The 19095-nt window shown below is 36.2% G+C and overlaps 1 protein-coding gene across 1 annotated transcript; it reads right to left on the bottom strand.

Moving 5' to 3' along the window:
- Positions 1–10373: 10373 nt before the first annotated feature.
- LOC147507831 (uncharacterized) lies at positions 10374–13644 on the bottom strand. The gene is made up of 5 exons (XM_086600493.1): positions 13240–13644; positions 12055–12184; positions 11129–11346; positions 10848–11021; positions 10374–10659 (listed from the first exon to the last, which is right to left on the bottom strand). The coding sequence occupies exons 1-5, from the start codon at positions 13489–13491 to the stop codon at positions 10573–10575; spliced, it is 861 nt and encodes a 286-aa protein (XP_086456619.1). The 5' UTR covers positions 13492–13644; the 3' UTR covers positions 10374–10572.
- Positions 13645–19095: the final 5451 nt, after the last annotated feature.

Below are 19095 nucleotides of genomic sequence, written 5' to 3'. Positions count from 1 at the left end.
GAAATAATCAAAAAGGTAAATAAGCTACTAGAATTCTTGAATTGGGGGAATAAACCCAAATTCAAAGATAAAGGTAGAGTATATCAAACATAAACTTAACTGCCATTAGTATTTGGATCACATAATAAAAATATGACAAAGAGAACCTTAAACCAGTGGCAGCAACGACATTTTAAAAACCCTAGCTTTCAAAATCCATAGAGGAATCTCAGTACTGGAGCGAAATCTCAACAAACAATCGAAACCGAATTCAATTAAATATAACCCAAACCAATTAATCCAAAACAAAACTATTAATTAAAACCAAAACTATTAGAAATTCTAAATTCTAAATCTAAAATATTCTAGATTTAAGGGTGGGGAAAACTCACAAGTGAGCGAGACTAACTAGAAGGAGAGAATAATGAGGTGAGAGAGGAGATAAAGAGACGTGCTTTCCAGTTGCTTTGACAGACTTCATTGGAGTGACGGGGTTGTTTCATTTCTTGGAGAGACGACGGTGAGAGAGGCGAGACGGTGGTGGTTTGTTTTCTTAGCTTTTAGTTCTTTTTCTTTATTTTATTTTTCATGTTTTTATGCGGTTGGGTATACTCTTTTTCTCTTTTCTTTTTTGATTCAAATTATTTCGTTATAATTTTGCCGCCAAAAAAATGTAATGAGGGCAGGATACAAAAACCAAAGGCAAGATCTAAATTTTTTTGCAATGGGAGGGAAAGTTTTAACGACGAAATTTTGGTCCCAAAAGCCATAAGATTCACGATGTTGTGTAAAAATCACACCAATGATGACGTTTTTAAATGTCGCCTTATGTCAAAAGATTTTGCCAACGCTCATTACGTCGCCGAAAACTAACTCTCAATTTTACTATTTTACAGAATTTAGATTATGACTTTTGCCGACATTAAAAGCGTTGTCAAATATTGGTTTTAAACACCGTGACAAAAGTTTACTTGTGACGCTTGTAAACGTCGCCAAAGAGAATCATTACCTACGTTTTTCCAGTATCGCTAAAACTTTTGTCGCTAAAGAACCAAATTGTTGTAGTGGATGTATGTGTTTGTTCCAAATAAATCTAAACCAACAATTTCTAGGCTTCTTTTTCTTGATTTCTTCATATGCTGATTTCCTAGAAAATTTACCTTTGAGGTCAGGACACCACACAAGGTAATATTCATGTACAGGATCACACTTATCCCCGAGATTAGTGGACATGTTATATTAACACTATTCATGACATCATGTAATACAGTAGGGATACTTCATTTGTTTGCCACCAGTAAATCACAAACTTTCATTGTACATCCCTTACGGTCTTGGGAGCTAATGTTAAGAAGTTGTTTTAGAGAGGTTTTCCCCAGCCGATTACTTCTCTAGATGTCGACTCTTTCACCACTAGCAACCACCCACTGAGATCTTGAATGCACATTTTCAAGAGCATTCTTGATGCCAAACCAAATAGATGAAGGCTTGTAGAAATTGATAATTTCACCATCAAAGTTATAATATTTTACCCTCATAAAATTTGCAAAATCAGTGTTTCCAGTTATAACAGCCCATGCAAGCTTCATCAACATTGCAATGTTCATATCATAGAGTCTTCTTATTCCCAATTCACCCTCACAAGTCGGTTTGCAAACCTTTTCCCAGCTTACAGTCACCCCCTTTCTAATAGTAGGATCCCCTGACCATAGAAAATTTCTCATAATCACCTCTGCCTCCTTAACCACTTATCTTGGTCATTTGTAAATGGACATGTTATATATAGGAATGCTACACAACACAGACTTGATAAGAATAATTCTTCCCTGAAAAGATAGCATTTTACCCTTCCAAGTAGAAAGTTTCCTCTTCAAGCATCTAGTTTAGAAGAGTTGTATTATTCAAAAAGGACACTTCTCATAGATAGATAACTTTCTTATTGGTTGATAAATCTTCCTCAAGAAACATGTAAACGTCATCACCGTGAATGATAGATATACTCACTAATAGTCTTCAAAATTTCTTATTCAAAAACTATGGGATTTTCTTATGTAGTTCATTATGAACATTCAACCACTCTATGCCAATTTCATAGAAAACACAACCTCAAATAAATTAGCATATAAGACATTCAATAATAGTGTGGCATATATCTACAAGAGTGTTATCACTAATTACAACTGAAAACAAACATCATTATTATGAGTTTAACCAATAAATAGGGTAAACTAGTATTAACCCCCCCTAGATGAGCCAATTAGGATTTCCCCCTTACTAGATGGGAAAATTAGGGTCTCTCCCCTAAGTACACACACACACACAAAAAAGTCAACTTGGGTTGACCATGTTTTTTTTGTGTGTATTTGGGGAGACTGTAATTTCCCATCTAGTGGAGGAAAATCCTAATTGGCTCATCTAGTGGGGGGGGTAATGTTCGTTAACCCCAATAAATATCTACTAGATAGTTCTAGGTCTCAAAAAAACTTCTTTTATATGCATTCACAGTAGCCTTGGGAGACACCACATTTTGAAGCATTTTTGGATAGACCCAATACTTTTCCATAGTTCGCAAGCCAATGTCTTTCCAATTATCTTGTGAGGTAAACTATGGTAAAACAGTGTCATGCATATGTGTCACAACCCCCCACAATTCAATGGCTACTCAACCTAATCAAATTTACATGCAAAACACATCATACCACAAACACTAAAAGAAACTACAACAATAATATGCTCTCTTATGACAAGAATATACGTTGCTCAAGTCTATGATTATAGATCATATTAAACATAGTCATATTATGTTCATGCTATCTATATGAAAGGAAATCCACGAATGATTCTAATGAATCTTAAGGAATAGAAGAATTAGATGAAAAAGTTTTCTCCAAGATAATACTATTATCAATCTTTTTTTTCATCGTTCAACATTCCAATTTTCATAGTGAGACAATTAATCCACGCACTTGTACATCACCTTGACTATTTATCCATAGTCAAAGGAGGATAATGCCTAATAAAACAATCCACAAGCATTAATTACATCTCCTTGTCTAAAATAATCATAGGAGGATATTGTCTAATAAGACAATACATAACCTTAATTATCTTTATGAGGATATTGATTGTTTCACTAAATTAGGTTTCATTACTTAAAAATTATATAACATGGTTAAGCTTCATGCATTCATACCAAATATCTATCTAATAAGATAGGGTTTTTTTTCTCACTAAAAGACAAAATAACAAACAAAGGGCCGTTCAGAACATATTATTTTCCTCTTTGGCGGCTAAACTAAATGTGCATAAAAGTTGATCCATGAGCTTAAAAATTATATAACATGGTTTTGTTTTGTTTATTGCAACAACATAAAATTGATTAAAACAAATATTGCTATTGCATTCATACCAAAACCAGGTAATACTTAATAAACATTATACCATTAGTTTTTATGAAAAGTAAATGCTTTAACCCAGTACTTTAATGCATTCGTGCCAAAGGCATGCGGTGACTTTAAAAAGGGGCATATTCTAGTACTTAATATTATACCATTATTTAAACAAATCCAACAAAAAGGTATACGATATTAAACAAATCCAGCTACTAAATATGCAAAACAATAGAGGACTCCACCTCCTCTTCATACATGAGCTCAAATAAGATAGAATATCATATCAATAAGACCTCAAGTGCAACCGCAACATCTAATGACTCAACCCATTTATGTCTTCAACTAGAAAAACTTTACCAATAAACTATCATCAAGTTCAAAGTAAATCCATGATGATTAATATCCAAAACTAGCATGCTACAAAACCTTAACACATGTTATATTGGATATAAGCTACAAGTTACTTCATCTAACATGTATTCTCACAACATTACAATTATAACCATCATATAACAACATGTATAATCAATAGACAAGGTAAGCAATTATGCATTGAATACATTATAATTACTACCCAACATTTGAGTTTGATTTATATTAACTATCTTAAGGTCTCTCTTAGACCATCTACATACATCTTCATATTTACAAAGAAAATTAATATCACACTACATCTAGTCAAACCAATTAATATCATTAATGATATATAAACAAAGCTCACGTATAACTTGTTGACAAGGTTATTAATAGTAAAAAGTTTAAGCTTAGGGATTTCCCTCCTAAGAATAAAAACTAGCATACAACTCTATGTAAGAATATCATCATATAATCAAACCAAAAGAATTTCAAGAGAGTGAAAGAATACGATACCTATCCGATTGAAAAACCAGATTACCATGCTTTTCTCTATCCATAAAAACAGTCTCAAAGAATTATAAAACTGAACTAGCTCAGAACGAACTAGATATCAAGCCATATACTACTGTAAAACTCTTTGAATCAGCTATCCAACCCCAAAAACGGATTGCAAAACTGAGTTCTAATCTTAAAGTTATAGCTGTTTCTGTAACAAGTGACTAGCAATCCAAAAGACGAACTTTGACGTTTTCTTGATTGAAAAACCCATATTTGACTCCCACAAACATAGGAGAAATATATACAATCATCTAGGGTTTGATAAACCATGAAAAATCGATAAAAATTCAATCTTTAAATACCTTCCCTAACAAAAACGAAATTATTAAAAAAATGTCTAAAGCCATAACTTATTAAACCAAATAATAATTAAATGTAAAACACTTATCTTTTTTATTGTCGTCTGAAAGCACTATTCTCTGTTCTACAAATATCTCTTCTTAAGATTGTTGTAAAAAGGTTATATAAACAAATACAACAGAAGGACATAGGAAGAACGGACTGTCAAGACGTGTGAAAACACTATCCTAAAGAAGAGATTTCGCCCCCTCAGATAGTGTAAAGGCTTCACAGGCGTCTATACTAGCTCACATGATTCAATGATAGAAGTAGACTAAGATACACTTCAATAATCTACTCTACTAGAACAACACAACTCTCTCCTAGCGGCTAAGGCTTGGATGAAATAGATGGGTTTAGGTATCTGTAATTAAATATCTTTGGTTGATGACTACAAGCCTTTATATAGAGGTTCAAGTCATTCACAAAGAATTAACTAACCAATCTGAGACTAAAACAATAATATAGACTGCAAAACTGGTTTTCAAGAGTTTACCAACCAATGTGAGACTATCACACAAAATACAATAACAGAAAAAACACACTTGTTCATTTTCTTAACCAAGCTTACATAAATAATTTGAAATATCAAAATGAGAATTCCAACATGAACCGCCCAAAACTTCCAGAGCATCCCCACCCAACAGGCCCACTAAACAACCCTAGGTCCTAAGGCCTTGAATCAAAAGTTCAAAATATCAATAAAATGCCTGAACTCCTGAACTCTCATTATAATATTGATATGATCATATATCAATGTCATTGAGATATTGATGGCTATGTCGGTAGATTGCGTTCTAATTCCGACAAAGTACAATGCCGATACACAATACATTTGGTACCGGTATATAAAATTCAGCGTATGTGGTGAAATTTTGTTGAAATGGTTTCTCAAAGTGACATTCTCGAAGAGCCGCATATTCTTCTTGCTGATCAACGATGATTACAAAATCAGGCAACCCTATCATATATGTTAAGTGAGATAATTGTCTCTTCAATATTGCCGTATCTCTTTTAAGAAGATGGCTGAGTCTTCCACTCTTCCCGTCTTTTGTTCCGCTCTCAAGTCCCTGAATTTATGAAGCCTTGTTTTTGTAGTAGGTCGAGCCATTTTTTATTAACATAATGATATCGAGCCCTTATTGCAAAAAAACAAAATTGCTCAGCTGCTATATTGCAGCCGATGCTACTGAATCAGCTGCTTTATTTTTTGTACCGACTATTAAGAATTGTTTTCCCCTACTTGCTACATCAAAAACTAAATCACAAGCTTCTGATAAAAAACGAGCAGTTCTAGTAAGATCTGTAATATGAATACCCTTACGCTTTTGCAGCGATGTAGGGTGCCATTCTTGGATTCCACTTCCTAGTACCATGACCGAAATGAACTCCCGCTTCCGTCATCTCTTCCAAATTGATGGTCTGCAAAGACCAGTTCAACCATGGGCCACGCATCTCTAATCGAAAATGCATGTCACTCAAAACCTTAAAACAAGTACACGCATCAATGATACGTTGACGCCTTCACTTAAATCTCTACTTCACCAAAAATCTCATTACGCAATACTCTTCTTTAAATTCCACTTTTCATGCTTACTCTCTCTTCTCTTCCTTTCACTCTCATGACTTGTTCTTATACAATGTTACGATTCAGTGCTTTACGGATAACGGGTTTTACCTGATAATTTCACTTTCCTTTTGTTTTGTTTTTTGCCGACAGGTAAGGTATATTTGTATTGATGTAGAGAAAGAATGTTACTGTAGGGAAGATCCCTTTACAACAAACTCTTAGAACAGTTCAAGCAAACCTAAAATAGGTTCAATGAGGACATTCTACAGCTGGAAGAAACTCGGGCCGAGAATTGCACCAGAGCGATATGATACACCTTTGAGCAGATATGATGCTGCTGCGTGTCTGCAGCAAAGTTTACTTCTCTATAAACATTGTTCACTTTCCTTTTGTTGTTAAGGCTTGAAGTCATTTTAAAGATGTTGGTTTTTATGTGAAATGGTGGATAAGGATCAAGGATTCAAGGATGTGATTGTGTTTGGGTATGAGTCAGATTTGTTTGTAGCAATGTATGGAAAATTTGGGAGGTTTGGGTTTTCTAGGAAAGTGTACTGTCGGATGAAATGCGTGAGAGAATTATAGTGTCGTGGCATGGGGTTGATACCACTTCCAAAATGGGTGTTATGAGGAAGGGTTGGGATGGTTTTGTCGGATGTTGGGCGAGGGGATTTCGCCAAATAGAGTTTGCTCTTTTGAAGGTAATTCCATGTGTAAGTAGAGAACACGAGCCCAATGGAATTTGTCGAATTGTTGTGGATAACGGATTGAATGGTGATTAGTCTGGCCCAAATTCAATGATTTGGGTGTAAGGGAGATTTCCGGGAAAAAAGTAACGCTCATAACCAATTTTGTTTTTTTAAGGTAGTTTCATCGGGTAATCATCAAATTCTATTGGGGTCTATTGGGCAACCCCGAAAAAAAAAAATGAAATATTATAAATTTGCCATTTTCTATAAAAAAAAATGTTTTATATTGGGCCCAATCCCAACAACAAGTTCAATTGGTCAAATGGTCGTTGAAACAACGAGTCGTTTGAGTGTACACTCAAACGGTCTGGCCATGTCATTTGAGTGTACACTCAAACGGTCTCGCTATATCGTTTCAGTGTACACCTAAGCAGTCTGCACATGTCATTTGAGATAAAGCTCTCGGGTTTTTAGCTAGACGATATGGCGGGGTGGTTTCGGCAGTCTCGGGGACAACATAAATGGGTCGTTTGGAGACTTTCTTGGGCGACATGGCTGGGTCGTTTAGACTAAAAAAATTGAGAAGTTCATTTTGTTCTTTGGTCATTTTCATATCCCTAATTAAACGATCAATTCCAAACACAAATTTCACTTTTCATATACATTAACACCAAACACAAACTACACATCAATTTTCAAACAAATACCTAACACAAATTCCAATTTTCAATTACATCATTCAAAACGATCATTCCATGCACAATTCAAATAACTCAAAATCTTGTATTAACTCATACAACTAATGTACAAAGAATATTCAAAAAAAAAAAAAAAAGACATTCAAACGACCTCACTGGGTTGTTTGGGCTATATACAAAACAACCTCACAAAGTCGTATAGGGCACCCTGAAAACGACCTCACTGGGTCATTTGGGGCTTTTTCAAACAATAATTGCCTTGGTTTCCTCCGACACTCGAATTTCTTCGATTAGACGATAATCTGACTAATGAGTCACATGTAGCATATGTCATAGCCCTGACCCCATCACTAAAACATCAGGATAACGGCGATAACACTTCAATTCCACCAAATAATCAGTTAATTAAGTTTGTAACATAAGGTGCGCGCCCAAATAAAATCCAATTTCAACATAAGGTCCACCAAATGAAGACTCACCAAATTGTGATTAGTTTAAGAGAGAACCGAATATACGGAATATGAAAAGTTGACAAAATATATCCCTACTTGTAGACCAGCCAAGCTTGACCGAACAAACATGGGGAATACTTGATAGATCTGGACAGATTCCAAAAAAAAAGAAGGAAAGAGACGGCGGGAGACGATGAAGGTAACTGGTTCGACTTGTTGTTTTCCGGTTTCCTTATTTAGCTAGGGTGTATTGGGCTTCTTGGTGGGCTTGGGCTGGAGGCTGCTTAATCAAATTTGGTGAGTACCCAATACAGGATCCTTTTTTAATAACTCACAAGTCACAATGACCGGGTAAATAAAAGGTCAAGTATATACTTGACGCGAAATTAAAAACGGCTCGGGTAGATGAAAGGTCAAATATACCCTTACCACCAAATAAAAAATGGCCCGGCCCAACTGAAATGACCCAGTGTATATAGTATGAGCAATAATTGTTCATACTTATGAACAATCATTGTTCATACCATCACTACTACTCATACCTCAACATGAGCTATGAACAATCATTGTTCAAGCCTCAATATAATGTGTAGTCAGTAAGAAGTATGAACAATCATTGTTCACACCTATTGGAGTATGAACAATCACTGGTCATACATCAACATGAGCTATAAACAATCACTGTTCGTATGAATACTCATTGTTCATATCTATTTGAGCTATGAACAATCACTGTTCATATCTCAACATAATATATGGTCAATAAGAACACCTATTGGAGTATGAATAATCATTGTTCATATCTATTTGGGGTATGAACAATCACTGTTCATACATTAACATGAGTTATGAACAATCATTATTCATAAGTTTATACCTCAACATAATATATGATCAGTAAGAGCACATATTGGAGTATGAACAATCATTATTCATATATCAACATAGTGTATGAAGTATATTCACTTATTTGGATATAAATAGTCATTGTTCATACAACAATATAAAATATGAATAATCATTGTTCATACCAAAACAATAGAAAGAGTCAAATTGGAAGTATTTATTTCAAATCAAGGCTATTTGGCCTTACGGTTTATTTTCATTCGAAAATTGATTTTCCAAATTATTTTCACCAGAAAATTGTCATAATTAAAAAATGAGGACTTCTAGGTGTGCAGGGTGTACCCATGCGCAAGCATGAGAGCCCTTGGAAGTTACTTTTTGTAGCAATACACCAGTACCCTTTGTCTAATCTAGTGGCCCACATTCAATTCCTCACTCTCTCTCCAGTGCATAGTAGATTCACTCTAAAAAAATCACTATTCTAAAAATCAATCTAGGCGGTCTCTAAGCACTAGGCGGTGCCCAACCAACTCGCCTAGACACAAGTCATTTAAAAAATTGGTTAACCGATTAGACGGGTCTAGACAGACCGATTAGGCGGCCTCTAAGCGGTCTAGTCATTTTTTTATTTTATTTTTTTTGTATAATTAAATATCAAAAATTAAATACCCATGTAGACTTAAGATTTGAATGAGTTTAAAAGGCTAAAGTCCAATGTAAATTATATGCCACTATAAGAAAGAGTATGTTTTTATATAAAGTCAATATTCTTCAACTATTATGCATTTTTGTAATAAATATCTTTATTTGTGTTTATTTTTCGAGTTATGATAAATGATTTTCTTCATTTCTTGTAATATATATATATATACGGGCTCGCTACGTCGACATACAAAATTGACATACTAAATTGACATACGCATTCCAAAAACAGATTTGTATATTGAACTAAGGACTGATTTTTGGTAGAAATGACTTACCTACTATAGATAGTATCTCCACAAAAAATCACCTCAATCGGATATGTCTAGTATTGTCAAAAGAATGTCAAAAGAGCGTTAAAATTCTGAACCGTCAGATAAATTTCTAATTTGAACTCAATTTTTAGTAGGGTTATAAATATTCAAAGGAGCTGATTTTTTTGTAGAGATGATCTCCATGTTGTAGAAATCACATCCTCAGAAAATCAGTTTTTAGTTCATTATGTAGATATGTAAGATTGTGTATATCAATTTTGTATGTCGACGTAGCGATCCCGATATATATATATATATATTAGGAAAAAAAAACTGTCTAGCGCCTAGCACTACCTAAAAAGCTTATGCGCTAGGCACTCTCCCACTGCCCGACTACCGCCTGTTCTGAGTGATTTTCACCCCAAACTGGGCCTTGGGACCAATTTCTTGTAAATAATAACACACTTCTGTCTTGAAAGGATACCTGCCTAGCAATGCTCCAGACATCCAGTATATGATTTTAACATTGAGAACTTGAGGTCCCTCAAAGATAACAAATGAATTGAATCTGAGACCAGCAATATTTATGCATAGGTTCTAAAAGAGTCATCAAACGAAATTGAAATGATTGTCCAACCAATTCTTGTACTCGGCCCAAGAACTAACAGAAATAACTACACAATAAAATAAATAACTCGGGATGCCCCCTCTTTAAATATTATTATATTCCAACTGTGTATTAAAAGACATCGGGATGGAAACGTCCTGGAATTGGACTGGTTTGCTGAGCTTGTTTCAAATGCATCGCCAGCGTGAAGTTATTGACCTGGGAACACCAGATTCATACAGTTCATTAGAACGCATTAATTGACCCCGAAAGTTAAGATAGAACTCTTTTAGTGATAACACTTGTACACCACTATACAACTCAAAAACAAGTATACTGGCTAAAAAAAGAGAACCAAACCCATGGTCAACCAATAGTAAGGGGGGTCAGAGAAAGCATTAGCTTACCTCAAGGGTGCTTACACGCTCCTGGTACTGAGAGACAAGCTGCTTTAAAGATTGTAGCTCTTGGTTTTTGTTGTCTGCTTCCTTCAAGCGCTCGTTTTGGATAGCCACAGCGCGTTTGAGAATGTAGTTTTCGTGAATCAGATCTTCCATTTGTTTCTTTAGCATCATATTTTCCTAGCAGAAAGAAAGAGATCATAAGTTCAAGATGCTCTGAAACTAAACCACCATCTACTGCATTTGTATTTGAAGTAGGGATCACAGTGTCAACAATTAGTCCTCACCTTGTGCAGATCGTCTGCCGCTGCAGCACCAGCCTGGGTCCGAATAGACTTCTCCAAAACCTCCAACACCCTTGAGGCACGGGCTTTTGCATCATCTATGTCAGAGGCGCTTGTCATTTCATTCACAAACAATTCAACCCACTCTGCACCATTTTTTGGGAGATTGTTGACTCGTAAATCTTCAGAAGGTACAACATTTTCTCCATTATATTCTATACCTGCAGAATAAGCAAGAATCTACTTTAGAGAAGCAAGAATAATCAAGAGAGAATCTACTTTAGAGAAGCCTACTTAACAAGGTTTTGCTTACTGAAAGTGCAATACACCATGGCATATTGTGAGCTAATGGCCTTATGTTTCCCTTCACATAAGATAATGGTTTTTCTTATTTCCCCCCTCAAGAATAAAAGAAACAATTTCAGCATGAGAATTCATACTCACATCTCTTCTCTCTCTTTTCAAGGATGAAAAGCTCCTTTTTCTTATCACTAGCAGTAACCATTAATTCCAGAAATCAAAGGGTACAAGTCTTCATACAAAGCAAAGGATAGTAATATTCTTTAAATAAATATACGGTATAACCAAGAGGAAAGCCCACAAGTAAACTATTGGGGACTATTTCAATCTCTATTTTTCTGTTTAATGAGTGCCATCCTAATTTCCTTCATCTTGAAGTGGTGGTGGGTCCTTGACTGAACAGCCGAGGAAGTCAATGCTTATTCACTTGTGAGGTTTTAAAGATGGACAGTTTTCGCAATATATAACCAGAAGTTACTGACAAAATCTAAAATAGAAAACTTTTAGAGAATAGTGGCTTCAATATCCAGATTTAAAACTATGCCGCTTAGCAACCCGACCAGCTTACATTAAAAAGGGAATAAAACATATAACACAGTCAGACCAACTTGCATGGATCCTTTCTGTACCTTGTGTTGGTAGATCAGTATTGACTGCAGCAGATGTTGAGTTTCTCTCAACAGAACCTAGACGAAGTTCATTCAAACTCTTGATGGCAGAATCCAAGTTCTCAGATTCATTGAGTGCTTTCTCAAGAAGCTGAAGAGTATATTCTACGTTAGCAGACAAGTCATATTGACATATATACATATACTCAGCAACTGGGGAAATGTAATTGTTGAAATTAAATAAAGAAAAGATAAAATGACCAAAATCCTCAAATTTACAAACACATACACAACAGAACATGGATATCAAAATATATAGTGTATAAAGTGCATACTGGAAACATCATGACAAATTCCTAAACATAAATGACAAGCTAAAATTTTTAGCTGAACTAAAAGATCATTATTCGACTACATCGTTTTCATAGTAAGAATTTTTCCTGACACATATTTCACCAGTGTGATGCTGAATTGATCACCCCTTAGTAACAAGCAAGGAATTAAAGATGAGATCCACATACACAAATACACCATAGACTTTGAATTCAAGACGATAATCAAGTATCCACAATTCAATTATCAAGAAAGCTTAAACTTTATTTAATCACGTGAAATGGTATGTATGTTCAGACAAACAGACTGGTAGGGGAATACAAACAACATACAGCCGACATGAAAAACTTTAATCCTTCATCAGGTGAGAAAAAATATAATTGACAAAAAACAGAGAGGGATTAATACAAAGGAACGGTAACTTAAAAAACCTTATCACTACGGCTACATCTCCAATCAATCAGCAAGTATGCAATGGCAAAGCAAAAGAGATACATTCCCAGAGCAACATCAAACTATCCTTTTTACCATCAAGTTGCATATTATGATCATTCATTTTTTAAGCATCCAGCAACACAAAACTACTATTTCCTCAATAAAATAACAAAATTAACAAAATTGAAATATCATGCGGTCAATATTACATCTCACCAATGGCTATTAATTAGTGGTCGGACCAGAAGATAAAGCAAGGATGGACAATATAATCAACTATCAATCTTTTTCCCTAATTAAAATCCCCATAATTTAACATCATGTAAAATCAAACCCAATACTCTCAATCATATCCAAATTTCCTCAACACAATAATAAAGTACCAAAATCTAATCCAGGGGTCAAATATAAATCATAAAAATCGAATAAAAATCAAACCTTTATATCCATTTCAGGAAACATAGTCTGGAGATGAGCAAGAGCGGGCGAAGAAGGACCGTTATTATCAGATTGTTGGAAATTTATTAAAGAAGAAGAAGATGGTGAAGAAAAAGGATTGTAATTTCTAGGTGGAGAGAATCGATTTGGTGAGGTTGAAGAACAACGGAATCTCTTAGAAGAAGAAAGAGCTGCTGGGGTTGTTGGTAATTCTTCAAAAAAAGATCTCTTCCCACAAACTATTGCAGACATGTTGCGTTCCACTAGTCTGCAACAAATCTACTCAACGTTTCTCTCTAATTGCTCTCTCTCTCTATATATATATATCTATTTTGTGATCTGCTCTGGTCAAAATGTGTTTTGAGACCCACTTTTGCTTTTCTTTCAATCCATGTTTTCGTTTTTGTTTTTTGGTTGGTATCTATTTATATATGTAAACTTGTTGGGCCTTGTTTATTGGGCCTTATTAAACTGATACGTGGACTTCAGCCCGAGTTACAAAGTGGAGCATGGTGTCAAAATATCCGGGCATATTAATATCAGTTCTGCCAAGTTGCTCATAGAGCAATATTTTTTTTAAATTCTCTATTTGAAAAATATTTAATTCGTTGATTACCAAAATAACCTTAGTATTGGTATATTTTGTAATTTAAAAAAATCATTACACTCATGATTTTACTATTCGCTGTTGGAAATACAAGACCTAATTATCATAAAACCCTTCATCAAACTCAAAAAAAAAACACCCTTTCTTCTCCCCAAAACAGAACAGAAAAATGAAAGAAAGTTGAATAATAAAAATAGAACAATCAACAACAAAACTCTTCTTCTTCTCTGAAATCATCATATTCTTCTCTAAAAATCTTCATCTCCCAAAATCAAACGGCGACGAAGTTTTAATTTTGACATCTACTCATTTCTTAGTTTCCTCTAATATACATTTTTTTTTTTTTTTTTCAACTCAATTTCTTCTTTTAGTCTTCAAATTGGATATAATAATCTTGAGGAAGGTGATATAGATGCAAATGCTTCACCATGCACCCAATTAGATTAAAAGGGTTTTGTTGATTCCATCATAAATTCAGAATTAGTTTGGTAAGTTTCATAGCCCATATACTTACATTTGTTATTTGGGTTATAGTTTGATTTTCTACTTTTGCAGCCATTGTTAGCATGTGAGACCTGTGGCTGAAGTTGATTAGAACAATTCAAAATCTTTTTGTAGTCGATTTTTAGAATTTAAGTCGCGACAACTTGGTTTAGTCATATTTTAAATAAATTAATTCAATCAAGCCACCAATGCTCTTTATGGGAAGGACAGTCCTCAATTTTGCCAATGAGCTTCGCGAGAAGAAATCGAATCAAGGTTTCTTCATTTTCTTTGTAACTTTTTTTTTTTTTTTTTGTAAGTTCAAGACTTATATGCTCCACCACTCCTAAAAGTCATAAAAAAACACCAGTATATAAAATCTCACATCAAGGCTTGGAATACATATGTTTTGGACAGATAGATGTGACTATCAGAAAAGCTCAGCATGATCTTCTTGATGCCCAACTTCTCTTGGAGCAAAATGTAGAAGATGATTGACCTTATTGCTACTGTCGTATAGAAGGAAGGAGATCTGGAAGCGGCTAGAAATAATAGACCAGGTCTATGGAAACAAAAGTTGAGAATAAAGAGTGACAGAAGGTGACAGAAACTCAGCTTATTTTCACAATATATACAAAATCAAATAAGGTGCTTCATTTATCACTGAGCTCCACAATGATGAAGGAAACATTATTACTGATCAAGGTCAGTTAAAAAATCACATTCTGCAGTTCTATGAAGAGAAGTTTAAGCAAGTTTACACAACAAGACTTCCACCTTCTAAGCTTGATTCCAAACATGATTTCTGCAGAAGAAAATTACAGCTTGTGTAAAATCCTCGATTATCTTGAAATTCAGCAAGCTATTTTCAACATGAAGGCAAATAGTTCCTCGGGACATGATGGCTTTTAGGGACATTTCTTCCATAGATGTTTGGATATCATTAAACAAGACACTTGTGCTGCCATACAATCCTTTTTCACTCAAGTCTCGGTTTCGGGAGGACTCAATGTAAATTTTATCAAGGCATGGAGGGAATGTGGCCATTAAAATAGATATTTCCCAAGCCTATGACACCATGAGTTGGGAATTTCTATTTGTTGTTCTCTCTAAACTGGGTTTCTCTAATATTTGGATGAAATGGCTCAAAGCAATTATGGAATCAACAAGGATCTCTATTCTTTTCAATGGTGGTCCGATTGGCTTCTTTGCTATGGAAAGGGGCTTAAACAAGGAGATCTCATATCTCCTCTTCTCTTTGTTATTGCCAAGGATGCTCTTAGTAGATGCATTATTTATCACAAAATAATCATTTAAGACCTTTTACTTCTATTTGAGGTTTTGTTGCTCACTCCCACTCACCTGTTATTTACAGACGATATTATCATTTTTCTCAAATGGTAACATCAGATATTTGAGAAATATTATTATCCTGTTGGAATCTTATGAGAAAGTTTCAGGTCAATCTATGAACAAAGCCAAATGCAAGATTTTTATGGGTGGTGTGTGTACCCTATATTATATTTCCAGTCCAAAGTCTATTCGGACCATGGACCAGGTATGGGCCCAGTAGCGGTCCAGCCTGATAGTTATTAAAAACATTGTGGATCATTCGGTTCTTTAATCCGTCAAAGTTTACAATAGGTCCAGGGCCCATCCAGACTGCCCAAGTTCATGGACTCAATCTGTCCTGATCATTCGGATCCAGTAATACGATCCGTGGAAGCAAGAGATCCTAATACAATCCGATAAGATCTTGCACAAGGATAGAATGAAATATTTGGGAATGATCCTATCTGAGAAGTAGGATCATACTAGGATTCATCAAGGAAGGCAATCTCCGAGAATCACTTTCTTGGCCGCCAAGGCAGGAGATTGCTATATATACGGGGGCTTCTTCAGCCTCCAGAACTACGTTGGAAGAGACTTGATCCCGGATTTCTCATTGGGTACGTAGGCAACCAGAACGTTGGTGCAGTCTCTCTTCCTCAAAAATCCCAATCCCCATCTCTTTCGAGCTTTCGGAAGCACCATCACATTGGGAGTGTCGGGTTAACTTTTTGCCCCGACATTCTTTGGCGCCGTCTGTGGGGACTTTCGGACCCACAAACACGTGGTCTTCTATCGGAGCGTGATATCCTCGACCTTATTTTTCGATCATCCTTGTTACCATGGCTGAACAAACTGCGATGAATGATGCATAAGTTGCCAATCGGCATGTCGCGACTCGACAGAACATAGAGAATGTTCCAGGCACCACTGCAGAGGTGGGGCAATCGAACCATCGTAGATCCTTTTCTCAAAGCGGAGGAAACGGATGGTCTGAAGCTGTTCCACACACTCTGGAACCACTAGGGACTCGGGGATCTAATTCTCGTGTCCCTCGCCCGTAACACTGTGCGGAGCGCAAGAGCTACCAGAATACACATCGGGGATGGTCCTGCTGAGAAGCTCAGGGGTGGCATTGACTTCCACAACCTAAACAAAGCTTGCCCAGTGCATCCATACCCATTATCGCGTATCTCAGATCTAGTTAGTGTAACCTCAGGATTTGAGCGTCTATCGTTCATGGACGCTTCCTATGGGTATAACCAGATACCTCTACAGAGATGAATATCGACATCTTGGCTCGTGATGAAGCCATGGTGGAGGAGCTCAATGATGAAGCCCTGCAGAATCTCATCACTTACCAGGACTCTATGGAGCGCAGTTAGGACAAGAAGTTGCATGCAATATTGCAAGTCAGGCGATTGGGTATTATGTACAAGACAGATATGTCACTTACATTAGTTATCATTAGTTTCACCAATAAAATTCACATACATTGGACTTTCCTTCCATTTTTTATCAACAAATTTCATTTCCATTTACATTACGTTACGTTCGTTACTTTGTAGGGAACATACCAAAGTATCATACCAGGCCAATTTGGTTCCAACTTCCAGTATGGCTGATTGGATGTTCAGAATCATACCAAAGAAAATCCAGTACCAAGTTCAATTACAATTAGGAGAGTGAGATGCGCGACAATGCTTACGAAATTAAAACAAAAGCAGCAGCGTCAGAAGTTTTGTAAGACTGATGGGGAACGTTTCTGTTGTCATCTAAGGAAGATCTAATGCTCAACTCACAACTTATGGAGTTGGTTCAAAACGTCAAACTTCTATAATATTGTGTCACGGGAAAGCTACAACCAAATCTAATCAAATCTTACCTCCAGACATTCAAATAAGTATCCTACTTTTATTTGTTAAGTATTTTCTCACAATTTACTACAACATAAATCTTAGACTATATTATTACGCCAACACTTTCACATACCCATTACATAATAAGTCTTATTTGATCATCGACATTCATGCCACTCACTTATTTTCCTTCTTCATGCCTGCCACACCATGCGGTTCGAAGTGTTTAGTCCATAAGTTTTCTAACGTGTCAAAGCCTACTTGGGGACATATTTTTGATGAAATATAGTTTATATTTGCTGACAGATTCCTTGATGTCTCTACTCGCCGGTGACAATTTCCTCCAACGTGCAACAGTTTCTATTCTTACACTTACTAAACCCGGGTGGCGAAGGCCATCTTGCATTTCAGTTTCGGTTTGCGTGGTGCAGGGGGCCTACACCTGGTATCATCGTTCGACAACGCAAAGCCAAGAATGATAATGTATCGTTTTTGGTCTGGGTGCGATTGCTTAGGTTACATCAAGCATCTACCCTTGGTGGCGCAATCTAAGCTACACTCAAATTAATCAATCTAATAAGGCACTTCTGGCTGTCCTTTGGTCTCCACAGAGATCATCTACTGGAGAATCTTTGCAATGTAACTACGCTTGTTCGTCAAGTGACTTAGTTGCATTGATATAGTCGCGACAATGACCACCGTCTATTCTTTTATAAGGATGGTTACACATTCAACATATCCAACTTATTGGCTGAGTTTTTATCTCTACCGAGTTAAAACAAGCTACTTCATGCAAACATACATGAACACCAAATCTAAACTATGATAGGAACAGTTCAAGCACTATTACGATATCGGGATAACTCCTCCTCCAGCGCATCAAGCTCTGCGTCTCGCGCGACAATTTCTCTGGCTAAGCGAGCATGCTCCTCCTGATGGCTCTCATAGCGTTGTGTGGCTAACACCCATATCTGCAGTCCATATAAATATTAACGTGTTAATTCGCTTCTTTACTAATAAAGTTACAAGTTCAAGTGTTGTTGTTTACTTTGTCTAAATCTCGTTGTAACGCGTCAATCGCTTCCATAATATCTTCCGATGGCAGCACCGGCAACGACTCTCGGGGAGCATGATCAGGATTTGGACATTGCCTATAGGCAGATTAGCGGCCACGAGATCCAGATGACGCGGAATTAAGTACTTATGTTCCTGTATCAGATGCATTAGGGGTTTGCTCTCTATGTGACGCCGAACGCCCATCAGATCCATGCGACCTATCTACTGCAAAGGTCGGTATCATACTACTGATATGCACTATATCTAAGGGTACTCTCGAAGGCCTACCACTCCTAACACGGAACCCAGAATCACTGGAACTAGTTGCAGCTAACCCAAAAGCCGGAACAGTATGGGGTGGTGTTTCTCCCAACTGCACACCCTTCCCTCGATCATTTCTGGGGGCATCTAGTTTCTCCTCGTCCTTTGAGCTACTGGGGGCATCTAGTTCCTCCTCATCTTCTGAACTACTGACAATAAGATTTCTCCTTCGCGATGGACCAGGCACTGTTCCTAGCAAGC

Source organism: Coptis chinensis, chromosome 3 (assembly GCF_015680905.1).
Source record: "Coptis chinensis isolate HL-2020 chromosome 3, ASM1568090v1, whole genome shotgun sequence".
Taxonomy (NCBI): domain Eukaryota; kingdom Viridiplantae; phylum Streptophyta; class Magnoliopsida; order Ranunculales; family Ranunculaceae; genus Coptis; species Coptis chinensis.
The sequence above is the reverse complement of the archived record's forward strand: the minus strand, read 5'-3'. Positions and strand labels throughout refer to the sequence as shown.